At 44.4% G+C, this 27,026-nt stretch overlaps 1 protein-coding gene across 5 annotated transcripts in view; it reads left to right on the forward strand.

Moving 5' to 3' along the window:
• nipblb (NIPBL cohesin loading factor b) overlaps positions 1-27,026 on the forward strand; it is a 600,450-nt gene that overhangs the window by 418,874 nt on the left and 154,550 nt on the right. For all 5 annotated transcript variants that reach the window (XM_080189563.1, XM_080189568.1, XM_080189564.1 and 2 more), the window contains 3 exons: positions 3,876-4,022; positions 7,014-7,148; positions 20,049-20,147. In XM_080189563.1, the coding sequence (XP_080045689.1) occupies positions 3,876-4,022; positions 7,014-7,148; positions 20,049-20,147 (381 nt within the window). The remainder of the gene's footprint in view (positions 1-3,875; positions 4,023-7,013; positions 7,149-20,048; positions 20,148-27,026) is intronic.

The raw sequence follows: 27,026 nt of genomic DNA on the forward strand, positions 1-27,026 counted from the left end.
ACTGCTAAATCACCCTCAATCCCATGTGTCCGTATTTATGCACTATACATCTGTGTAGTGACTTTTAAGGGGCGTCTTGACATTTACATGAATATAGAACATAGAACATTACAGCGCAGTACAGGCCCTTTGGCCCTCGATGTTGCACCGACCAGTGGAACCAATCTCATGATCCTCTAACCTAAACTATTCCAATATTATCCGTATGCCTATCCAATGATCATTTGAATACCCTTAAAGTTGGCGAGTCCACTACTGCTGCAGGCAGGGCACCCCACACCCTTACTACCCTCTGGGTAAAGATCTACCTTTGACATCCGTCCTACAATTATCACCCCTCATGTTAGCCATCACCATTTGAGGAAAAAGTCTCTCATTGTCCAGCCTATCTAATTCTCTGATTATCTTGTATGCCTCAATTAAGTCACCTCTTAACCTTCTAATGAAAACAACCTCAAGCCCCTCAGCCTTTCCTCATAAGACCTTCCCACCATACCAGGCAACATCCTGGTGAACCTCCTCTGCACCCTTGCCAATGCTTCCACATCTTTCTTGTAATGCGGCGACCAGGACTGTACGCAATACTCCAAGTGCGGCCGCACTAGAGGTTTGTACAGTTGTAACATGACCTCATGGCTCCGAAACTCAATCCCTCTACCAATAAAAGCTAACACATCGTACGTCTTCCTAACAACCCTATCAACCTGGGTGCCAACTTTCAGGGATCTATGCACATGTACACCGAGATCTCTCTGCTCATCCACACTACCGAGAGCCTTTCCATTAGCCCAATACTCTGTAGTCCTGTTACTCTTTCCAAAGTGAATCACCTCACACTTTTCCATATTAAACTCCATTTGCCCCCTCTCAGCCCAGCTCTGCAGCTTATCTTTGTCCCTTTGCAAACTGTAACATCCGTCCGCACTATCTACAACAACTCCGACTTTAGTGTCATCCGCAAATTTACTAACCCATCCTTCTACAACCTCATCCAGGTCATTTGTAAAAATGACAAACAGCAGTGGCCCCAAAACAGATCCCTGCGGTTTACCAGGCTGATTCCAGGGATGGTGGGACTGAAATGTGAGAAAAGATTGACTAGGTTGCCCAGAACCGGGGTCACAGTTTGAGAATACCGTTTAAGACAGAGATGCGGAGATATTTCTTCACCCATAGAGTGGTGAGCTTGTGGAATTCATTACCACAGGAAGTAGTTGATGCCACAACATTGAATATATTCAAGAGGTGGCTAGATATAGCACTTTGGGCGAATGGGATCAAAGTTTATAGAACATAGAACACCACAGCACAAACAGTAACTTTGGCCTCCTTTCCTGAGGAAGGATCTTCTTCTTGAAGGAGTGCAGTGAAGATTTACCAGGCTGATTCCAGGGATGGTGGGATTGATGTGTGAGAAAAGATTGACTAGGTTGCCCAGAACCAGGGGTCACAGTTTGAGAGTACAGTTTAAGACAGAGATGCGGAGATATTTCTTCACCCAAAGAGTGGTGAGCCTGTGGAATTCATTACCACAGGAAGTAGTTAATGCCAAAACATTGAATATATTGAAGAGGTGGCTAGATATAGCACGTTGGGCGAATGGGATCAAAGTTTATAGAACATAGAACACTACAAACAGGCCCTTCGGCCCACAAGTTGCGCCGATCATATCCATACCTACCAAGCCATAGAGCTAACTCCCAATCCCATTAAATCCCATGTACTCATCCAGAAGTCTTTTAAAAGACCCCAGCAAGTTCGCCTCTTCCACCACTGACGGCAGCCGATTCCAATCGCTTACCACCCTCTGAGTGAAAAACTTACCCCTAACATCTCCTCTGTTATGGGGAGAAAGTGGGATTAGGCTGAGTTGCATGATCAGCCACAATTGTGATGGATGGTGGACCAGGCTCGAAGGGCCAAATGGCCTCCTCCTGTTCCTTTCTTCTAAGTTTCTCGATAGTAATTGCAAACTCAACAATCTCCCTTCCTTTAATAAAGGTGGGCAGTCGATTGTCTTTGAATCCCTGAGGAATAGTTTCGTGGTTCCAAGTTATCTATAATAGTTAGGTGAGGTGGTCAGTGAGTATTGTGTCTCTTGTCTTGTCTGATTCACCACGCATTAGACCTGACCCTGGTGCCATGCCACTTGACAGAAGACTGATAGCTTTCATAATCTCTGCGTTGTTGAGGAGTATCAGCTCATGACATGTAGATTTCAATTTGAAGCAAGTGGGCAATCCCTCATTGTTGATTATTGAGGGCTGGTTCTGAACATTGATGAAAGGTTCTACCCATCTCTCCAGATGGGTAGTTTTGTCAGTAATCAATGTGGTTCCGTCAGTGCCAAAAAGAGTTTCTGGAAATTTTTAGACCATAGATTATCTTCAGAGCATCACAGAAGGGTTTAATATCATTTTGATCTTCATATGATTGTCTTGACTTTTTGCTTGGTCAGTTAGCTGCATTTCTCTAGGCTTTAGTTCCATGATGTTATGAGTGTTGTTGAAAGTGGCTTCCAGGAGACCTTGTATCTCATTGAGTTTGAATTTCTTCATTTTTTTCATCAGATCAGTCTTGACGCTTACAGGTGAGGGGCCCCAGAAGTCAGAGATCTATAGCACAGAGAAGGTCCTTTGGCCCATCACATCTTCACTGGTCAAAAACAACTGCCTAACTATTTTAATCCCATTTCCAGCAGTTGGTTCATCGCCTTGGCATCGCAAGTGCGCATTTAAATATTACTTAAATATTGAGAGAGTCTCTGACTCCACCACCGTTTAAGGCAGTGTATTCCAGACTCCCACCACCTTTTTGGTGAAAAAGATCTTCACATCCACTCTAAACCTCCTGGCTCTTAACTTAAATCTATGACCCCTAGTCATTGACCCCTCCACAAGGAGAAAAGTTTCTTCCTGCCTGCTCTACCTATGTCCTTCATAATTTTAGTAATCTCAATAAGGCCTCCCTCAGTCTCCTCCACTTCAAGGAAAACAGTGGCAGTCTATTCAATCTCTGTTCGTAACTAAAACACTCTAGCCCAGGCTACATCTTGGTAAATCTCCTCCGTACACTTTGCACTGCTATCACATCCCTCCCTATGAATTCCAAAGCTGCACACCCTGATCAGATTCTGGTAATGCAGCCGGATCTGGTGTTAAATCAGTTGTCTGTTCCTATCTGTGTCTCTTGCACTAAAAAGGCATCGGTGGAGATGAGATGTGTTTCAGCAAACTAATAATGTCCTCGTAAGCATAGGATGAAGGATGAATGTGTGCTTGGATCAGTTGAAGAGCAAATCTTTCAAGAGATGAACAGAAGGCAATGCTGGGATGTGGATGTAGAGTGGTACGAGATCAGAGATTGCATTATCCGTAATAGATACAATGTGAGTAGCGTGGCAGTGTGAGTTAACAAGGTTAAGAGGGTGGCCAAGAAAATTTAGATGGAGGAAGCAATTAAGAGAAGACAATGAACTCATGAGAGCTGATAAGTTCATATGAAAGTTGGAGTTAAGGAAGATGAAAAGTTGTTTATTGAGATTAGAGCATGAGGTGAAAGTTAAGAGATAGAAAGCAGCAAAGATATCTCAATGAGAAATGCTTATATTACTCGGGCGGGCCATAACAATGAGGATTTTAAATGAGAATTGAGATGGATGGAGTGAGGAGAGATGATCAAAGAATAAAAGTGAACGGATATAATGGGAGGCGATGGGGAGAAAAGGAAAGATTCCTATATATAGGGTCAGAAAGTAGTTTCACTCTACATGCTAGCTCTGGTCCTCTTCTCTCACTTCCATTGTATATCATTGAGAATTTTTGTGTGCATGCCACTGAATCTCACGATATAATCATTGTATGTTTCCCTCACAGCTGGACATGCAACGTGGGGTCCATGGGCGTCTGATGGACAATTCCACCAGTGTGCGTGAAGCGGCTGTGGAGTTACTAGGTCGCTTTGTGCTGAGCCGCCCTCAGCTCACTGAGCAGTATTACGACATGTTGATTGAGAGGATACTGGTAGGTTGCTTCCAAGCTACTACAGAAAGCCCAACCTGACGCACTCGAGAAAGGCAGCTGATATTGTGAGTTAGGGACAGGTTTTCTAAAGTTAACCTTAGCAATGCCAAAAGGTAAAAATTGGCACCAAAATCCAGCTCTGGGGCTTCCTGTGGCTGAGAAACAGTTGCCATTAATTATGGTTACAAGGAAAGAATGTACATTCACAATACACTAGTAACACCTGCAAGTTAATTTTTTTTAAGTTTATTTAGTCTCACAAGTAGGCTTACATTAACACTGCAATGAAGTTACTGTGAAAATCCCCCAGTCGCCACACCCCATGCCTGTTCGGGTACACTGAGGGAGAATTTAGTATTGCCAATGCACCTAATCTGATCTGTCGGCAAAATATTCTGGCTGCTGGAAATCTGACATAAAATGCTGGAAATGTTCAGCAGGGCTGGATTTGACAAAGTTAAAAATGTGGAATGTTTTGAACAAGTTCCTTTAACATATGATGACTAACCTGTGTGTTTGCAGTAGTTGCAGAATTTTTCTTTGTAATAACGTTTGAGCCCCTGACTTCCTAAGGCAAGTGACTGGGCAATAGTGTGTGAAGTTGTGTCTTTCTGTGTTGATGGAATAGAACATAGAAAAACTACAGAACAAACAGGCCCTTTGGCCCACAAGTTGCGCCGAACATATCTCTACCTATTAGGCTTACCTATAACCCTCAATCCTATTAAGTCCCATGTACTCATCCAGAAGTCTCTTAAACGACCCTATCAAATTTGCCTCCACCACCACCAATGACAGCCGATTCCACTCACCCACCACCCACCACCCTCCGACTGAAAAACTTAGCCCTGACATCTCCTCTGTACCTACTCCCCAGCACCCTAAACCTGTGTCCTCTTGTGGCAGCCATTTCAGCCCTGGCAAAAAGCCTCTGAGAATCCACCCGATCAATACCTCTCATCATCTTATACACCTCTATCAGGTCGCCTCTCATCCTTCGTCTCTCCAAGGAGAAAAGACCGAGCTCTCTCAACCTATCTTCATAAGGCATGTCTCCCAATCCAGGCATCATCCTTGTAAATCTCTGCACCCTTTCAATGGCTTCCACATCCTTCCCGTAGTGAGGCGACCACACTGAGCACAGTACTCCAAGTGGGGTCTGACCAGGGTCATGTGCAGCTGCAGCATTATCTCCCGACTCTTAAACTCAGTTCCTCAATTGATGAAGGCCTGTACACTGTATGCCGCCTTAACCACATCCTCTACCTGCGAAGCCAAATTGAGAGTCCTGTAAATGTTTTCCTGATGTACCTGTGGATGAATTTTACTTTCAGCTGAAAGTGATGGTATTGGAACTGACTGCAGGAGCGTGCTCTGTTCCTCAGTTCAAACTCCACACTGCATGAATCATTGTCAACAAGGCATTATAATACAATGCTGTATCTTATATGGGTAACCTTTTCTGGGAGAATATACGTGCATAGGTCAGATGTATGCTTGAATTGTCCCAGGACTTTGTGTACAGTCAGACCTCTATTATTATCGCCAATGTAATTATAGAATTTAACAGCACAGGAAACCATTTAACCCATTGCCCCTGTGTAGGCTCTCTAAGTACTTCTCCCTTAGCCGCATTGCTCTGCCTTTCCCATTTGGCCCATTGTCTCTGTACCAATATTCTGAAACATTAATTATCAAATTGACCTGAAGACATTTCAGCGAGCTAAGTTTTCAACTCTGGATTCCGGGAAGTGTCTTTCTATTATCAGGCTGTACTGAAGCTGAACTGATGTACCATGCTGCTCAGTGGGTTGGAAGCTGAAATACTTGTGTCCTAGTTCATCTTTTTTCCTTTATTTTGTGGGAGTTGGTGATGAGACTTAATTTTATTAATGGTAGGATTCTGTAACCTTCAAAGGTGCCAGAGAGGAAACCCTGTAAGTTTGTTGTGATGAGTACAAGACAAGAAAAAGCTTGTGTGTCTCTCTTCAATATTTAAATGTGTTTAAAATGAGAAAAAAAATTGCTTTTCCTAACTGGATTAACTAGGAGGATGCCTCTCATCAGGATTTACAGTGTGGTCTTGTCAATACAGACTGCACAGGGCAATATTCCCCTCCAAAACAGGTCTGGCAGCATCTGTAAGGAGAGAAAAGAGCTGATGTTGAGTCCAGATGACCCTTTGTCATAGCTTTGTCAAATGTATGTTCCCGTCATTTGGTAAACTTTAAAGGGGGGGGCAGGAACAGAATGTCCTGAGGGTGCATGTACACAAATCTTCAAATGTAACAGGACAGGTTTAGAAGGCAGGCTTTTTTTTAAATAGGATCCTGAGCATTAATAATATACAAAAGGTACAAAGATAAAATCGTGCTAATAAAAGCAGAAATCTATGGAGAGAAAATGATATATTACAGTTTAGGCCCCAACTGGAATATTTTGTTCAATTCTGTGATGCCACACTAAGAAAGATGTCAAGATTTTTGAGAGCATGCAGAAGAAATGTACTCAAATTGTGGAATTAATGTGGAATTTCAGTTAAGTGAACAGACTAGCAGAGCTGAGATTGTTCTCAGCTTCAGGTTAGTAAGAAATTTGATGGGGGTGTTCAAAACCATGAAGGTTTCGATAGAGCCAATAAGGAAAGATTGTTTCCAGTTGCAGAAGGTTTGGTAACCATGAATTTGAAATGAGAACCAGAAGCAACATAAGAAAGGGGTGTGGGATTCTGAGGGATGGGGAAAGGGCAGGGGCATGGGATTAATTGGAGAGCTTCAGGAAAAATTTAGGACATAATGGATCAAATGATGACCTCCTATGTTGCATCACCCTGGGGCTTGGTTACAGTGCTGGTGGGAACTATTCCAGAATATGGAGAAAATGGGCCCTATATTTTGTTAGATGTTACTGATTTTTAGCAAGCCCTGTACCTAGAAATCTATACAACTTCTTTAAACTTGTCTTGACCTTTTAACAAGTAATCTCTTGCAGGACACCGGTATCAGTGTGAGAAAGAGGGTGATCAAGATCCTGCGTGACATCTGTATTGAACAGCCAACCTTCTCTAAAGTGACTGAGATGTGTGTGCGAATGATTCGCAGGGTCAATGATGAAGAGGGCATTAAGGTAAAGTTACACAACTCCAACCCTCCACGGTGGGGGAGGGGGGAGTTACCATTGACCAGAAACTGAACTACGCTAGCCTGATAAATACTGTGGCTAATGAAGAGGTCAGAGTCTGGAATTCTGTTGAGTAATTTGCCTCCTGACTTCCCAAAACCTATCCAGGCACAAGTCACCTTTTCAAGGGCAATTAGGGGTGGGCAGTAAAATGATGACCTAGCCAGCCATGCCCAGATCATGTGAAATAAATTTTTAAAAATATAAACTATATTGGCCCTGGAGGGAGTGCAAAGGAGGTTTACTAGGCTGATACCGGAGTTGAGGGGATTGAGCTATGAGGAGAGGCTGAATAAACTAGGCTTGTACTCGTTAGAGTTTAGAAGAATGAGGGGAGATCTCATTGAGACGTATAAGATGATGAATGGGATGGATAGGATAGAGGTGGAGAGACTCTTCCCGCTCAAAAAAGACAGTAGGACTAGGGGGCACAGCCTCAAGATAAAGGGGAGGCGGTTTAGAACGGAGTTGAGGAGGAACTTCTTCACTCAAAGGGTGGTGAATCTCTGGAATTCTCTGCCCGTTGAAGTGGTGGAGGCTGCCTCGCTAAATATTTTTAAGAAGCGGGTTGATGGGTTCTTGATAAGAGAGGGGATTAAGGGTTATGGGGAGAGGGCGGGAAAGTGGAACTGAGCCACGACAGATCAGCCATGATCTTATTGAATGGCGGGGCAGGCTCGAAGGGCTAGATGGCCTACTCCTGCTCCTATTTCTTATGTTCTTATGCCAATGTGCCCAACCTGGTCTATGAAGCTGACATTGAAGTTCTTGCATTTCACTCTTCCTCCTGTACAACATTACTGCACACTCCAAAGAAACAAATTATTTTAAACAATGTGGCGGATCTTTGACAAGGTCCCACATGGGAGACTGAGAAGGTCGAAAGAGATCGGTGTTGAGTGGTGTACCATGTTTCAGTGCTGGCTCCCTTACTGTTTTTTAATTAAACGATATAGATGACAATGTGGGAAAATGATTAGCAAGTTTTCAGATGTCACCAAGACTGGTGAAGAAGCTTCTAAGTTACAAGAAGATTCTGGGAAAGTGCCGGAAGATTGGAAAACGGCTAATGTTACGCCGTTGTTTAAGAAGGGTGGCAGGCAAAAGGCGGGGAATTATAGGCCGGTTAGAACATAGAACACTACAGCACAAACAGGCCCTTCAGCCCACGAGTTGCGCTGATCACATCAACACCTACCAATCCGTAGACCTATCTATAACCCCCAATAGTTTAACGTCTGTTGTAGGAAAAATGTTAGAATCCGTGATCAAGGAGAAAATAGCGAGGCATCTTGAGGAGAATTGTTTGGTAGAGCAGACGCAGCACGGTTTCGTTAAGGGGAAGTCGTGTCTGACGAATTTATTGGAGTTCTATGAGGATGTGTCTAGGGCGGTGGATAGAGGAGAGCCGGTGGTTGTGGTCTGTCTTGATTTTCAGAAGGCGTTTGACAAGGTGCCTCACGAGAGGTTATTGCAGAAGGTCAGGGGGCATGGAGTTGGGGGTAGGGTGTTAGCGTGGATAGAGGATTGGCTGTCAAATAGGAGGCAGAGAGTGGGTGTCAATGGGTGCTATTCGGATTGGCAGTTGGTGACTAGTGGAGTGCCCCAGGGGTCGGTGCTGGGGCCTCAGCTGTTCACCATTTATATAGATGATCTGGAGGAGGGAACCAAGTGTATGATGTCGAAATTTGCTGATGACACCAAGATTGGTGGAACAGCAAATTGTGCGGAGGGTGTGGAGAGCCTGCAGAAGAATCTAGATAGGCTGGGCAAATGGGCCAGGAACTGGCAAATGGAATTTAATGTCGGCAAATGTGAGGTTGTCCACTTTGGTAGGAATAATGGTAGGAAGGACTATTACTTACGTGGCGAAAAACTGCAGCATGCGACGGTGCAGAGGGACCTCGGGGTCCTTGTGCATGAGTCGCAAAAACCCAGCCTGCAGGTGGTCAGGAAGGCAAATGGGATGCTGGCCTTCATAGCGAAGGGGATTGAATATAAAAGTAGGGAGGTCTTGCTGCAACTGTACAGGGTACTGGTGAGGCCGCAGCTGGAGTAGTGTGTGCAGTTTTGGTCGCCACACTTACGCAAGGATATTTTGGCCTTGGAGGGAGTGCAGAGGAGGTTTACTAGGCTGATTCCGGAGTTGAGGGGGTTGAACTATGAGGAGAGGCTGAATAAACTAGGCTTATACTTGTTAGAGTTTAGAAGAATGAGGGGAGATCTCATTGAGACGTATAAGATGTTGAATGGGATGGATAGGATAGAGGTGGAGAGGCTCTTCCTGCTCAGAAAGGACAGTAGGACTAGAGGGCACAGCCTCAGGATAAAGCCGGGGGGGGGGGGGGGGGGGGGTGGGGAGGTGGCAGTTTAGAACGGAGTTGAGGTGGAACTTCTTCACTCAAAGGGTGGTGAATCTCTGGAATTCTCTGCCCGTTGAAGTGGTGGAGGCTGCCTCGCTAAATATATTTAAGACGCGGGTTGATAGGTTTTTGATAGGAAGGGGATTAAGGGTTATGGGGAGAGGGCGGGAATGTGGAACTGAGCCACGACAGATCAGCCATGATCTTATTGAATGGCGGGGCAGGCATGAGGGGCTCGATGGCCTACTCCTGCTCCTATTTCTTATGTTCTTAGATATAGATGCGTTGATCGGATGGGCAAAGCAATGGCAGATGGTATTTAATCCAGATAAGTGCAAGGTGATACACTTTAGAAGAAGGAAACAAGATGAGAAATTATTTAACGAATGGCAGGACGCGGAAGCTCAGGGGAATAGAGATCTTGGGATAATTATTCATAATCTCTGAATGTGGCACAACAGGTGAGTAGGATAATTAAGAAGGCAGATGGGACACTTGCTTTTATCAGTTGTGGTATAGAGTATAAGAGCAAGGAGGGAATGTTGGAGTTGTACAGGGTGTTCGTTGTGCCACAGATGGAGTAGTGTGCGCAGTTTTGATCACTTCACTGTAGAAAGGATGTGATAGCATTAGAGGAACTACAGAGGAGATTCACCTGATTGTTGGCTAGGATGGGGCGGTTGAGCTGTAAAGAGAGACTGGATAGACTTGGATTGCCTTCTCTAGAGCAAAGAAGGCTGAGGGGAGACATGATTGAGCTGTATAAGATTGAGGGGTATGCTCAGGAGATTCACTAAGGTGTTTTCTGGGGTAGAACATTTAAGTTATGAAGAGAGTTTGGATAGCGTTCGTTTATTTTTGTTGGAGCAGGGAAGACGGAAGGGCAGCTTAGTTGAGGTGTAAAGGATGGAAGGACATGGACAGAGTGGATAAGAAGTAGCTGTTCCCCTCAGTTGAAAGATCAGTCACAAAGGAACGTAGGTTCAAGGTGAGGGGCAGAAATTATAGGGGGGTGTGAGGAAAAACTTTTTTACCCAGTGATGGTGGTGACAGTCTAGAATGCGCTGTCTGAGGGTGGTAGAGGCGAGTTGCCTCACCCTTTAAAAACTACCTGGAAGAGCACTTGGCATGCCATAAAATTCAAGGCTATGGGCCAAGTGCTGATAAATGGGATTAGTTGGAAGGTCAGGTGTTTCTTGGCTGCCTCTACAGATTCAGTGGCCCAAATGGCCTCTTCGGCACTGTATTACTCTGAATACTTAAAGATGCTTCCATTGTACACCTCTACAAGAGAAAGGGCAATCGGCAAGTATGCAACAACCACCGAGGAATCTCGCTGCTCTCCATCACAGGAAAAACCCTCGCAAGACTCCTGCTAAATCGTCTGGTCACTCATCTGGAGCTGGGCCTGCTTCCAGAGTCACAGTGTTCTTTCACAAAGGTCGTGGGACTATTGACATGATTTTTGCTGCGTGCCAACTTCAGGAGAAGTGTCAGGAGCAGAATCGCGAGCTCTACACAACCTTTGTTGACCTTGCGAAAGCCTTCGACACTATAAGCCGACAAGGCCTGTGGAGGATCATGTCAAAGTTCGGCTGTCCCCCCAAATTCATTCAGATGGTACGCCAGTTCTGTGATGGCCAGAGTACTGGATGGCGGAGAATCCTCTGAGGCATTCCCAGTCACCAGTGGCGTCAATCAGAGCTGTGTGCTCGCGCCCACACTGTTCAACATGATGCTTACTGCCGTGCTGAATGATGCCTTCCAGGACAGTGTTGCTGGAATCAGCCCCAAGAACAGAGTGGATGGGAAGCTGTTCAACCTGAGGAGACTTCAAGCTTCAAGCCAAAGTGAAGGAGACTGTTCTGAGAGATTTCCTCTTTGCGGATGATTGCGCCCTGTATGCTGGCTCAGAGCCAGAGATGCAAGTCAGTATGGACAAATTTTCCACGGCTTGTGACAACTTTGGACTCATCATCAACATTAAAAAGACCAAAGTCATGCACCATACACAGAATCCACAATTACAAACAACGGGCAGAAACTACAGGCAGTGGACCAGTTCACTTATCTTGGCAGCACCCTCTCCCAAGCAGTGACTATTGATGCAGAAGTTAACTGCAGAATAGCAAAGGCAAGTTCTGCTTTCGGTCACTGCGCTCCACTATATGGGAATGTCGAGGAATCAGCCCAGCAACAAAACTGAAGGTCTACAGTGCCGTGGTACTCACTACCCTCCTGTATGCCTGTGAAACGTGGACTGTGTATCGAAGGCATGCAAGACAACTCAATCATTTCCACATGACTTGTCTTCATAGAATATTACACATCCGATGGCAAGACAAAGTACCAGACACTGAAGTTCTCTCTGGAGCAAGTCTACCATCAGTCCACACACTGCTGATGAGAGCGCAGACCCGGTGGGCAGGTCATGTCATCCATATGTCAGATGAGCGCATACCCAAGCAGCTCCTTTTTGAGGAACTCTCTGCTAGAAGACACTCATATGGAGGGCAGAAGAAACATTTCAAAGACACACTCAAGGCCTCCCTGAAGTTGCTTGACATTGACACGATCACCTGGGAAACGCTGGCACAAAACCGCCGCACTGGCACTGCCTCATCCACAAAGGCTGTCAAGCTTACGAGGTAAGGTGTATTGCTGAAGCACAACTTAAGTACAAGCTGCGCAAGTCCAGAGCCACCAACACAACAACTACAGTGTCAACACAAGTCTGCCCAGTATGTGCCAGGACATTCCGTGCTCTAATTGGCCTGATTAGTCATCTTCGGACACACCGCAACCACCATCAAAATGACCAATAGTATCGAGGTCCTCATCGATGACGATGGGCAAACAACTCTGAATAGGAAGTAGCTGCTCCCCTTGGTTGAGCGGTCAATCACAAGGGGGCATTGTTTTAGAGTGAGGGGCTGAAGAGTCAGAGGGGATTTGAGAAAGAAAATTCAGTCTGGTGGGAATCTGGAATGCACTGCATGGGAAGGTAGTTGAGGCTGGAAACCTTACAGCCTTTAAAAGATATTTAGATGAACACTTGTAACATCATGACGTTCAAAGATGTGGGACAAGTGGCAGGCTGTGACTAGTGGGGTACTGCAGGGTTCAGTGCTGGGACCCCAGTTATTCACAATGTACTTTAATGATTTGGATGAGGAAATCAAATGCAATATCTCCAAATTTGCAGGTAACACTAAGCTGGGTGATAATGTGTGTTGTGAGGAGGTTGCAGGGTGACTTGGACAGGCTGGCTGAGTAGGCGAATACTTGGCAAATGTAATATAGTGTAGATAAATGTGAGGTTATCCACTTTGGTGGCAAAAACAGGAAGGAAGATTATTAACTGACAGGTGGCAGTTTAGGAAAAGGAGAAGTGCAATGTGACCTGGCTATCATGGTGGAACAGTTGCTGAAGGTTGGCATGCAGGTGCAGCAGGCAGTGAGAAAAGCTAATGGCACGCTGGCCTTCATAGCAAGAGGATTTGGGTATAGGAGTAAGGATGTCTTGCTGCAATTATACAGGGCTTTGGTGAGGCTACACCCTGAGTATTGTGTGCAGTTTTGGTCTCCTAGTCTGAGGAAGGATGTTCTTGCCATTGAGGGAGTCCAGCGAAGGTTCACCAGACTGATTCATGGAACGGCAGGACTGACATATGAAGAGAACTGAATCGACTGGGCTTGTACTCACTGGAATTTGGAATGAGAGGGGATCTCATAGAAACACACAAAATCCTGATAGGATTGGATAAGTTAGATGTGGGAAGAATGTTCCTGATACTGGGAAATGCAGACTTAGGGGTCACAGTCTAACAATAAGCGGTAAACCATTCAGGACTGAGATGAGGAAGAACTTTCCTTCACTTAGGGTGTTGTGAACCTGTGGAATTCTCTACCACAAAGCTGTTGGGGCCAGTTTATGTTCAAAAGGGAGCTGGACATGGCCCTTGTGGCTAAAGGGATCAAGGGATATGGAGAGAAACCGGGAGTGGGATACTGAAGGTGCATGATCATATTGAATCGTGGTGCAGACCCGAAGGGCCAAATGGCCTACTCCTGCATCTATTTTCTATGTTTTTAAGTGCTGGAAAATGGGATCAGCACAATTTTTAGTGGCAGTTACTGTCAACGCAGACGCAATGGGCCAATGGACCTTTTCTGCATTGTATGACTCATCCGTATGGCCCGCCTTAGGCTTAAGTCTAGGATTGTAAGCAAGCCACATGAGATTGTTGGTGATAAGGCCAATACACTGATTTGAGAGTTTGTAGAGAGTTTAGGGTTAAAATGCTGGTTTGATGGGGGGGAGATTGTGGAGAGGGTAAAGATAATACATTGCTTTCTGTGATGGCACTTGTAGAGAGTTTGGGGTAAATTTACAACTGCTTGTATTAGGATAGATTGTGGAGGGATGGAATAGATGGAACTTTGGAGAGTTTGACTTTCAGTGCACTGTTTTGAATCTCAGAACATGGGGTGCTGGTGTGGTAGAGTTTGAGGTCGTTCTTTTCATGTTACTACACATTCTCTCATCACTATTCCACCTGGGTCTGGCTCGAGAGTTGAAGACTTTCAGGGATTCTGCACAATACTATGATTCTGTAACCTAATGTTAGAGAATGGAACAGGCGATGGTAATTATTTGTTAATACAATGCATCAGACAGGTTCGGAAGACAGCTTACCTTTTCTGAAGAACATTCTTAAACTCTTTAAACAATAGTCCAGGAATCCTCGTGGGCACTTCCAAATTCTCCTAGTTAGATTTGAACTGGCGAGCTCTAATTTGCTAATCCCAGTCAGCATGGTTTTGAGAGTGGAAAATCATGTCTCAGAAATTTGGTAGTTTTCTTTTTTGAAGGGGCAACCAAGAAAGTAGATGAGAGCAGTGTAGTTGATGTTGTCTACATGGACTTTAGCAAGACCTTTGACAAAGTATTGCATGGTAGGTTGTTGCATAAGGTTAAATCTCATGGGATCCAAGGTAAGGTCTCTAAATGGATACAAAATTGGCTTCTTGACAGAAACCAGAAGGTGGTTGTAGAGAGTTGTTTATCAAACTGGAGGCCTGTGACCAGCGGTGTGCCTCAGGGATCAGTGCTGGGCCCACTGTTCTTTGTCATTTATATTAATGATTTGGATAAGAATATAGGAAGCATGGTTAGTAAATTTGCAGATGACACCAAGATTGGTGGCATAATGGACAGTGAAGAAAATTATCTCCAATCGCAACAGAATCTTGATCAGTTGGGCCAGTGGGCTAACGAATGGCAGATGGAGTTTAATTTAGACAAATGCAAGCTGATGCATTTTGGTAGATTGAACCAGGGCAGGACTTACTCAGTTAATGGTAGGGCGTTGGGAAGAGTTACAGAACAAAGAGATTTAGGGATACATGTTCACAGCTCCTTGAAAGTGGAGTCACAGTTGGACAGAATGGTGAAGAAGGCATTCGGCATGCTTCGTTTCATCGGTCAGAACATTGAATACAGGAGTTGGGACATCTTGTTGACGTTGTACCAGACGTTGGTAAGGCCACACTTGGAATACTGTGTGCAATTCTGGTCACCCTTTTATAGAAAGGGTATTATTAAACTAGAAAGAGTGCAGAAAAGATTTACTAGGATGCTACCGGGACTTGATGGATTGAGTTATAAGGAGAGGCTGGGGTGACTTTTTTCTCTGGAGCGTAGGAGGCTGAGGGATGATCTTATAGAGGTCTATAAAATAATGAAGGGCACAGATCAGCTAGAAAGTCAATATCTTTTCCCAAAGATAGGGCAGTCTAAAACTAGAAGGCATAGGTTTAAGGTGAGAGGGGAGAGATATGTGTCCAGAGGGGCACTTTTTTTGTGCAGAGGGTGGTGAGTGTCTAGAACAAGCTGCCAGAGGTAGTGGTAGAAGTGGGTACAATTTTCTCTTTCAAAAAAAAATAGGTAGTCACATGGGTATGATGGGTATAGAGAGATGTGGGCCAAATGCAGGCAATTGGGAGTAGCTTAGGGGTTTTAAAAAAAGAAGTGGCATGGACAAGTTGGGCTGAAGGGCCTGTTTCCATGCCGTAAACCTCTATGACTCTAACGTTGCCACTAGGGTATTGTACTCCAGTAGTTTGTTTAGGACCTTGAGGCAATGTGGAGAATGGAATGATGTACTTAAATGTTCAATTCATCACAAGTTCAAAATCTGTGATTCAGCATTTCCTGTTTGCTATAGGAAATACATTAAGAGCTATCAAAACAGTCCCATATCCCAGCTTTCATCCCATAAACCTGCAGGTTAGTCACCTTTAAGTAAGGGGTCTTTCGGCTTTTGAAATTTCACATGCAATCTGTTTCTATTAGCCCTTCAGGAAGTCCATTTCAATTGTTTAACAACTTTGTGTGAAGTTTAATTTCTCCTGATTCTTTTGCCAGTTAATTTTAAATTTGTGACCTTTGGTTACCGATCCACTTTGTCACTCCTTGTATCAAAAGCCATCATTTCAAATAACTCTTAGATTTCCCCTTAACCTTGGGTCTGTTTTGCCCTTGTACACCTTCAAAATTATATAACTTAGATTATACTCCTCTCCATGCTGTTTCTCCCATAGTACGTCACTCAACACTTGTCTATATCATATTGCATCTGCCATGTGCAAGCCCAATTCACCAGTCTATTTATACCCTTCTATAATCTAGTACTACTCTCACAATCACTTGAAAAATTTGAAAATGTGCTCCTTCTATCCAAGTCTGTTCAAGCAGTTCCCCCAATGGGGATAAACATTCATTCTCCACGATTCCTTGATACTCATCCCTTAACCGACACCGATGTTGCTAGAATCCCTTTTCCGAAATCCACATTGCTGTGGATCTGGAATCACGGTAAGAAGTCTCACAACACCAAGTTTAAGTCCAACCAGTTGATTTGATAGTAATCCCACAGGCTTTCAGAAACGGTGTTCCTTTGTCAGGTGTGTGGAAGGTTCTGATCAGAGAAGGGCATATAAAGGCACACACAGTTTACAGAATACTGATTAGGGTGCAAGTCTTTACAACTAACCTGCTATTCAAGTCTTAAAGATGCAGACAATGTGAGTGGAGATAGCATTAGCATAGGTTAAAGAGATGTGTATTGTCTCCAGACAGGACAGTAAGTGAGATTTTACAAGCTCCAGTCATGGGGGTTACAGAGCAACATGAACCCCAGATCCCGGTTGAGGCTGTCCACATGTGCGGACCTTGGCTATCAGTTTCTGCTCAACGACTCTGTGCTGTCATGTGTTGTGAAGCCGCCTTGGAGAATACTTACCCGAAGATCAGAGACTGAATGCCTGTAACCGATGAAGTGTTCGCCAACAGAAAGGGAACAGTCTTGCCTAGTGATTGTCGAGCGATATTCATTCATCCATTGTTGTAGCATCTGCATGGACTCCCCAGTATACCATGCTTCGGGGCATCCTTTCCTGGAGCGTATTAGGTAGACAACATTGGCCGAGTTGCAAGAGTATGTGCCATGTACCTGGTGGATGGTGTTCTCACGTGAGATGATGTCATCCATGTCGATGATCCGGCGTGTCTTACAGAGGTTGCTGTGGCAGGGTTGTGTGGTGTTGTGGTCACCATTCTCCTGAAGGCTGGGTAGTTTTTTGTGAACAATGGTCTGTTTAAGATTGTGCGGTTGCTTGATGGCAAGAAGTGGGGGTGTGGGGATGGCCCTGGCGAGATGTTCGTCTTCATCAATGATGTGTTGAAGACTCTGGAGAAGATTTCGTAGCTTCTCCGCTCTGGGGAAGTACTGGACGACGAAGGATACTCTGACCATCGTGTCCCTTGTTTGTCTTCTCAGGAGGTTGGTGTGGTTTTTCGCTGTGGCGTGTCGGAACTGTCAATTGATGAGTTGAGCGCCATACCCTATTCTTATGAGGGTATCTTTCAGCATCTGGAGGTGTCTGTCACGATCCTCCTCATCTGAGCAGATCCTGTGTATACGCAGCTTGTCTGTAGGGAATGGCTTCTTTAACGTGTTTAGGGTGGAAGCTGGAGGAGTGGAGTATCGTGAGGTTATCTGTGGGCTTGCGATACAGTGAGGTGCTGAGGTAACTGGAGATGTGTGTGTCTAAGAATGCCACCAATTCCAGAGAATAGTCCATGGTGAGTCTGATGGTGGAATGGAACTTGTTGATGTCATCATTTAGTTGTTTCAGTGATTGCTCACCATGAGTCCAAAGGAAGAAAATGTCATCGATGTATCGAGTGTATAGCATCGGTTGAAGGTCCTGTGTGGTGAAGAAGTCTTGTTCGAACCTGTGCATGAAGGTGTTGGCATATTGAGGTGCTAATTTGGTCCCTATTGGCTGTTCCATGTGTCTGGGTGAAAAACTGGTTGTTGAAGGTGAAGACATTGTGATCCAGGATGAAGTGGATGAGTTGTAAAATTGCATCTGGAAACTGGTAGTTGTCGGCGTTAAGTACTGAGGCAGTTGCAGCAATGCCATCGTCGTGGGGGATGTTGGTGTAGAGTGCCGAGACATCCATTGTGACGAGGAGTGTCCCTGGTTCAACTGCTCCATGTGTGCTGAGTTTCCGTAGGAAATCCTTAGTGTCGAGACAAAAGATGGGGGTTCTTTCTACAGGATGCCCTCGATGTAGCCACAGAGGTTCTCGCACAGGGTCCCATTGCCCAATACGATGGGACAGCCGGGTGTGTTTCCCTTGTGTATCTGGGAGGCAGTAGAGATCTCCAACGTTGGGAGTGCGCAGGATGAGAGCACAGAGGGTGCTCTGAAGGTCCGGATCAAAGGTCTTGATCAGAGTGTTGAGTTGACGGGTGTGTTCTTTGGTTGAATTTGTGGGTAACTACATCCCCACGATCTGGAATCACGCATGCATCAGACCAGATAAGGATGGCAGATTTCCTTCCCTAAATGACATAGTGAAAAGGATGGATTTTTATTACAATTGATAGTTTCATGAACCATTACTAACCATTGTTAAGAAGGCGTACGATGTGTTAGCTTTTATTGGTAGAGGGATTGAATTTCGGAGCTGTGAGGTTCATGTTGCAACTGTACAAAACTCTGGTGTGGCTGCACTTGGAGTACTGTGTACAGTTCTGGTCGCCACATTATAAGAAAGATGTGAAGGCATTGGAAAGGGTGCAGAGGAGGTTTACCAGGATGTTGCCTGGTGTGGTGGGAAGGTCTTATGAGGGAAGGCTGAGGGACTTGAGGTTATTTTCATTAGAAAGAAGAAGGTTAAGAGGTGACCTAATTGAGGCATACAAGATGATCAGAGGGTTAGATAGGGTGGACAGTGAGAGCCTTTTTCCTCGGGTGGTGATGGCTAACACAAGGGGACATAGCTTTAAATTGAGGGGTGGTAATTATAGGACGGATGTCAGAGGTAAGTTCTTTACTCAGGGTAGTAAGGGTGTGGAATGCCCTGCCTGCAGCAGTTGTGGACTCGCCAACTTTAAGGGCATTCGAATGGTCAGTGAATAGGCATATGGATAACATTGGAATAGTTGAGGTTAGAGTGCCATTAGATTGGTTCCACTGGTCAGCGCAACATCGAGGGCCGAAGGGCCTGTACTGCACTGTAATGTTCTATTCTAAGATGAGTTTTCATGCTAATTTTTTTAATTAAATCAATTTGTTGATTGTTTGTTTAAATTCAAATTCTACTAGCTGCTGGGTGAGGTTTTAACCAGGATATTAATTTGAACTCTTACTAGTCCAATGATATTGGGGGCGGCACGGTGTCACAGTGGTTAGCACTGCTGCTTCAGGGACCTGGGTTCGATTCCTGGCTCGGGTCACTATCTGTGTGGAGTTTGCACGTTCTCCTTGTGTCTGCGTGGGTTTCCTCCGAGTGCTCCAGTTTCCTCCCACAGTCCAAAGGTTAATTGGCCATCCTAAATAAAATTGCCACTTAGTGTCCTGAGATGCGTAGGTTAGAGGGATTACTGGGTAAAATATGTAGAGATGTGGGGATAGGGCCTGGGTGGGATTTTGTTCAGTGTGGACTCGATGGGCCAAAGGGCCTCTTTCTGCACTGTAGGGTTCTGTGAATCTATGAATCTATTACCAAGTGCCACTGTCCTCCTGAATCTTCAACATTGTTACTTCATAATTTAGCTTTAATAAATCAATTTTGGCTGCCCCTTATTATCCCAGATTTCTCCAAGTGAGAACTATTTTGAATTTTCCAATGATTGTAGTTAAATTCCACCCACTAAGCTGTTTAGCCTTGAATCGTTTGGTTTATCCTCTCTGCTTTTTCAATCAGGAATTTAAAATATTTGCAAGCTACAGATCCTCTGGAAACCATCCCCTATCTAAATTCTCCGACGTTACCATTTGATCTAGTGGGATGAATAGAAGTTCGAGACGTGAGCCGATCTAATCCCAATGCTGTTCTTGTGTTTGCTTTGATTAGATGAACTCCCAAATGGGTGTGATATAACTTGAATTTGTCCCTCTGCAGAAACTGGTCAATGAAACATTCCAGAAACTCTGGTTCACTCCCACTCCTTCTCACGATGCTGAAGGGATGACACGGAAAATCCTCAATGTCACAGATGTGGTAAGTAATATTTTCACAGCATGCTGACATACATCTGTAAAACATGAGGCCTTTAAATACAAATACAGATGATCTTTGGAAATGATCAGAGGGGTTACACTAGACCATTCAGCCCCTTGATCACGAATGATCAATCTTTTGGCTATATTTACCTGACGTGGCTCCACGTCCATATCTAACACACAATTCTACCAATCTCAAGTTTTGAGAACTCCAATTGTGCCCTAGCACCAACAGGCTTTGGGGCAAAAAGTTCCACTTGTCTACAGCTGTTTTTGTTCCCAAGGAAGATTATTTTCTTGAGAATGTGCGATGCTCCATCCTTAAATCTGTGAATGTCCGCAGTCGCTTCGTCTGCGCTCCAGAAGCACTCGCTATATAGCGGTTATCCCATTTAATTAAAAAACTAACTGGAGAAATAGTCAAACCAGCCTTGCCATACCTAGTTGAGAATGGTAGAAGACAAGTAAATAACTAACTAGAGAAGGAGATTGCGCCAATAACCCCATCCTCAGCGATGGGGAGGCCAGCATATCCATGCAAAAGATTTTCAGCCAGAAGTGCTGAATAGATGATCTGTCTCTATTGTCCAAGGTCTTGCGCATCACTGATAATATCCTTAGGGTTGCAATTTTGTCTTTCAAAAAGCATTTAGATAGTTACATGGGTACGATGGGCCTAGAGGGATATGAGCCAAATGTGAGCAATTGGGACTAGCTTAGGGGTTTAAAATAAAAAGGCGGCATGGATGAGTTGGGCTGAAGGGCCTGTTTCCATGCTGTAAACCTCTATGACACTATGACCTCTGTAATCAGTTCCATTCACCCCCATGATATCAAGACATGGCTGAAAGCACTGCGTACTCCTGGGTATGGCTATAGGTCCGAGAATATTCTGGTAATAGTAGAACATTGGAATGGCTATGGTGCAAAAAGTGGCCATTCAGCCCATTGTGTCTGTGCTGGCCAAACACATGGGTAAAATAAAGAAACTAGTTGCATGTTTTAATCCCATTTTCCAGCATCTGGCCCGTAGCCTTGTAGGTTCCAGCACTTCAGATGCAGGTCAAATTATCTTCTAAACTAGCTGAGTGTTTTGGCTTCAACCACAAACTTAGGCAGTGGATTCTAAACAGCCACCACCCTCTGGAAAAGTATTTTCTCGTGACCCCTCTAATCTTTTTACCAATCACCTTAAATTTCTGCCCTAAGTAATTGACCCCTCAGACGGGGAAGCAAATAATTCCTGTTTACCCTGTGTAGGAGCTCATGATTTTGTATACTTCAGTTGGGTTATCCCTCAACTGCAAAGGAAAACAACCCCAACCTATTCAATCTTCTTCTTGGCTGCAAGTTTCAAGCTTTGACAACATTCTTGTAAATCTCCTCTGGACTGTCTCCAGATCAATTATGTCCTTCCTGTAATGAACTGAACACAAAATTCCAGCTGTGGCCTAACCAGTGTTTTATAGTTCCATCATTACATCCCTGATTTTGTGTTCAGTACTTCACCCAGTAAAGGAAAGCATTCCATCTGCTTTCCTGACCATCTTGTCCACCTATCCTGCCACTTTCAGGGACCTGTGACATGCACTCCAAGCTCTCTCACTTCCTCACCCCCCCTCAATATTTTCACATTTATTCAGTATTACCTTGCTTTGTTTGCCACCTTCAAATGCATTACCTCACATTTTTCTGCCCACTCAACCAAAGCAGTGATATCATTCTGGAGTCGACAGCGATCCTCTTCAACTACACAGACGATTTTTGTGTCATTTGCAAATTTCCCAATCATGCCACCCACATTCAAGGCCAAATCATTAATGCTTGCAACAAACAACAAAGGCCCCGACACACAGTCGTGTGGAGCATCGCTGAAAACCACTTTCCATTCACAAGGCCATGCAATCACCATTATCCTTTGTTTCCTGTCGCTGAACCAGTTTTGGATCCAACACGTCAGCTTCACTTGTATTCCACGGGATCTCATTGACCAATCTGCCATGTGGGACCTGGTCAAGTGCCTTACAAAATTCTATGTAGACAACATCCAGAGTACTATCCTCGCCATCCTCTTTGTTACTTTCTCAAAAAAATTGAGATCAAGTTCGTATGACACAATTTTCCCTGAACAAAAACCATGGTGACTATCTCTGATCGATCCATGCCTTTCTAAGTGACAGTTTTCTTCTTCTTGAATTGATTCCAATAATTCACCTACCAGCAAAGTCAGACAGACAAGCCTACAACTTATTAGTTTAAACCCTCCCATATAGCACTAATAAATCACTCCATGAGAAACTTTGTTCCCACTCTTCTAAGGTACAATCTGTCTGTACTGATCCCAGTGTCCTAAAAATCGAAAGCCGTCCTTAACTGCAGCATCTCTCCAGCCACACTTCTTTATCCTCTTGTTTCTGTACTCATTTGCATGTGGTACTGAGAGTAATCTGGAAATGAATACTCTTGAAGTCCTTGCTAATTTCCTGCCTCGCTGCTTACATTCTGACTGCAGGAGCACATCCCTCTTTTATTTTTTCTTGAAATGTGGGCACTACTGGCAAGACCAGCATTTGTTGCCTATCCCTAATTGCCCTGAAAATTAATTTTTCAGGGCTGTTAAAAATCAACCTCATTTCTGTAAATCTGAAGTCACAGGTCAGCCTGACTGCATAAGCTAGCGAATATCCTTCCCTAACAAACATGAGTAAACTAGATGCGTTTTCACAGTAATCAACAACAGTCCCATGGTCACTATCACAGGCTAGATTTTAATTCCAGATTTTATTAATTGAATTGAAATTCCATCAGTTGCTGTGAAGGAATTTCAAGATGTGGAGGTGCCTGTGTTGAACTGGGGTGGACAAAGAAGTCTCGCAGCACCTGGTTAAAGTCCAACATGTTTATTTGGTAGCATAAGCCACTAGCTTTTGGAGCGCTGTTCCTTCATCAAGTCAGTGGGAGTTCTGGTCAGAAACAGAGCATACGAAGACAAACTCAATTTACAAAATAATGGTTGGAATGCAAGTCTTTACAGATAATCAAGTCTGATAAAGGTGCAGACAATTGGAGTGAAGAGAGGGTTAAACGCAGGTTAAGGAGATGTGTATTGTCTCCAGCCAGGACAGTTAGTGAGATTTTGCACGTCAAGTTGAGGGGATTACAGATAGTGTGACATGATCCCAGTTGAGGCCAGGAACCTCCTTCGGAGCCTTCAACATGTCATTGATGAAGATGAACATCTCGCCAAGGCCATCCCCACACTCCCACTTCTTGCCTTCAAACAACTGCACAACCTCAAACAGACCATTGTCTGCAGCAATCTACCCAGCCTTCAGGAGAACAGTGACCACAACACTACACAACCGTGCCACAGCAACCTCTGCACGACGTGCTGGTTCATTGACACGGATGCCATCATCTTATGTGAGAATACCAGGGAAGGATGTCCCAAGGCATGGTACACTGGGGAGACCATGCAGACGCTACGACAACGGATGAATGAACACTGCTCGACAATCACCAGGCAAGAGTGTTCTCTTCCTGCGTGGAGCCAGAGGAAATGGGCGAGCTATTAAATGAGTACTTTGCGTCCATATTCACCAAAAAGAAAGACTTGGTGAATGATGAGTCTGGGAAAGGATGTGTAGATAGTTTGAGTCATGTTGAGATCAAAAGGATGGTGGTTTTGGGGTCCTGGAAAAACATTAAGGTACACAAGTCTCCAGAGCCTGATGGGATATACCTCAGAATACTGAGAGAGATAAAGGAAGAAATTGCTGGGGCCTTGAGAGAAATCTTTCTATCCTCACTGGCTATAGGGGAGGTCCCAGAGGATTAGAGAACAGCCAATGTTGCTTCTTTGTTTAAGAAGGTTAGCAAGAATAATCCAGGTAATTACAGGCTGGTGAGCCTTACATCAGTGGTAAGGAAATTATTGGAGAGGATTCTTCGAGACAGGATTTGTTCCCACTTGGAAATAAGTGGACGTATTAGTGAGAGTCAACATGGTTTTGTGAAGGGGAGGCCGTGTCTCACGAACTTGATCGAGTTTTTTGAGGAACTGATGAATGTGATTGATGAGGGTAGGGCAGTGGATGTTGTCTACATGGACTTCAGTAAGGCCTTTGACAAGGTCCCTCATGGCAGATTGGTGCAGAAGGTGAACTCACAGGAGATCAAAGGTGGATACAAAACTGGCTTGGTCAAAGAAAACAGAGGGTAGAACCATAAAACACTACAGCACAGGAACAGGCCCTTTGGCCCTTCTTGGCTGTGCTGAACCATTTTTCTGCCTCATCTCACTGACCTGCACCTGGACAATATCCTCTTACGCCCTTCTCATCCTTGTACCTGTCCAAGTTTTTAAATGTTAAAAGTGAACCCGCATTCACCACTTCATCTGGCAGCTCATTCCACACTCCCATCCCACTCCGTGAAGAAACCCCCCCCCTCCCCCCCCACCGTAATATTCCCTTTAAACTTTTCCCCCTTAACCCATGTCCTCTAGTTTTTTTTCTCCCCTAGCCTCAGTGGAAAAAGCCCACTTGCATTCACTCTACCTGAACCCATCATAATTTTATACACCTCTATCAAATCACCCCTCATTCTTACATGCTCCAGGGAATAAAGTCCTAACCTATTCGATCTTTCTCTGTAACTCAATTTCTCAAGTCCCAGCAACATCCTTGTAAACCTTCTCTGCACTCTTTCAACCTTATTAATATCCTTCCTGCAATTAGGTGACCAAAACTCTAAATTCGGCCTCACCAATGTCTTATACAACCTCACTTTAACACTCCTACTCTTATACTCAATACTTTGATTTATAAAGGCCAATGTACCAAAAGCACTCTTTACGACCCTATCTACCTGAGGAAAGGCTGAGGGACTTGAGGTTGTTTTTGTTAGAAGAAGGTTAAGAGGTGACCTAATTGAGGCATATAAGATGATCAGAGGATTAGATAGGGTGGACAGTGAGAGCCTTTTTCCTCAGATGGTGATGGCTAACGTGAGGGGGGACATAGCTTTAAATTGAGGAGTGATAATTACAGGATGGATGTCAGAGGTAGGTTCTTTATTCAGAGGGTAGTAAGGGCTTGGAATGCCCTGCCTGCAGTAGTTGTGGACTCGTCACCTTTAAGGTCGTTCAAATGGTCAGTGGATAGGCATATGGATAACATTGGAATAGTTTAGGTTAGAGGGTCATTAGATTCGTTCCACTGGTCGGCGCAACATCGAGGGCCGAAGGGCCTGTACTGAGCTGTAATGTTCTGTGTTCTACCTGTGATGCCACTTTTAGGGAATTATGCATCTGTATTCCCAAATCCCTCTGTTCTACTACACTCTTCAGTGTCCTACCATTTACCTTGTATGTTCTACCTTGGTTTGTCATTCCAAAGTGCAATACCTCACACTTGTCTGCATTAAACTCCATCTGCCATTTTTCAGCCTATTTTTCTAGTTGGTCCAAATCCCTCTGCAAGCTTTGAAAACCTTCCTCACTGTCCACTACATCTCCAGTCTTTGTATCATCAGCAAATTTGCTGATCCAATTTACCACATTATCATCCAGATCATTGATATAGATGACAAACAACAATGGACCCAGCATTGATCCCTGTGGCACACCGCTAGTCACAGGCCTCCATTCAGAGAAGCAATCCTCCACAACCACTCTCTGGCTTCTTCCATTGAGCCAGTGTCTAATCCAATTTACTACCTCTCCATGTATACCTAGCAACTGAACCTTCCTAATAACCTCCCATGACGGACCTTGTCAAAGGCCTTACTGAAGTCCATGTAGACAATGTCCACTGCCTTCCCTTCATCCACTTTCCTGGTAACCTCCTCGAAAAGCTCTAAAAGATTAGTTAAACATGACCTACCACACACAAAGCCATGTTGACTCTCCCTAATAAGTCCCTGTCTATCCAAGTATTTGTAGATCCTATCTCTTAGTACTCCTTCCAATAATTTACCTATTACTGACATCAAGCTTACCAGCGCATAATTTCCCAGATTACTTTTTGAGCCTTTTTTAAACAACGGAGCAGTGGAAGGGGGCGTTTCTGAATGGAGGGCTGTGACAAGTGGTGTTCCTCAGGGATCAGTGCTGGGACCTTTGCTGTTTGTAATATATATAAATGATTTGGAGGAAAATGTAACTGGACTGATTAGTAAGTTTATAGCCGACACAAAGGTTGGTGGATTTGCAGATAGCAATGAGGACCATAAGAGGATGCAGCAGGATATAGATTGGTTGGAGAGATGGCAGATGGAGTTTAATGGACTAATGTGAGGTAATGCATTTTGGAAGGTCTAATACAGCTAGGAAATATACAGTAAATGGCAGAACATTTCGGAGGATTGATTGGCGAAGGGATCTGGGTGTACAGGTACACAGGTCACTGAAAATGGCAATGCAGGTGGAGAAGGTAGTCAAGAAGGCATACAGCATGCTTGCCTTCATCAGCCAGGGCACTGAGTTTAAAAATTGGCGAGTCACTTTGATGCTTTATAAAACCTTTGTGAAGCTTCACTTGGAATATAGTGTTCAATTCTGGTCGCTACACTGCCAAAAGGATGTGGAGGCTTTGGAGAGGGTACAAAAAAGATTTACCAGGATGTTGCCTGGTATGGAGGGCATTAGCTATGAGGAGAGGTTGGAGAAACTAGGTTTGTTCTCACTGGAACGATGGAGGTTGAGGGGAGACCTGATAGAAGTCTACAAGATTATGAGAGGCGTGGACAGAGTGGATAGTCAGAAGCTTTTTCCCAGAATGGAAGAGTCACTTACTAGATGGCATAGGTTTATGGTGTGAGGGGCAAGTTTTAAAGAAGATGTACAAGGCAGATTTTTTACACAGAGAATGGTGGG

The sequence above is a fragment of the Carcharhinus amblyrhynchos genome, chromosome 5 (assembly GCF_965287045.1).
Source record: "Carcharhinus amblyrhynchos chromosome 5, sCarAmb.v2.hapA, whole genome shotgun sequence".
In the NCBI taxonomy this organism is placed as follows: Eukaryota; Metazoa; Chordata; class Chondrichthyes; order Carcharhiniformes; family Carcharhinidae; genus Carcharhinus; species Carcharhinus amblyrhynchos.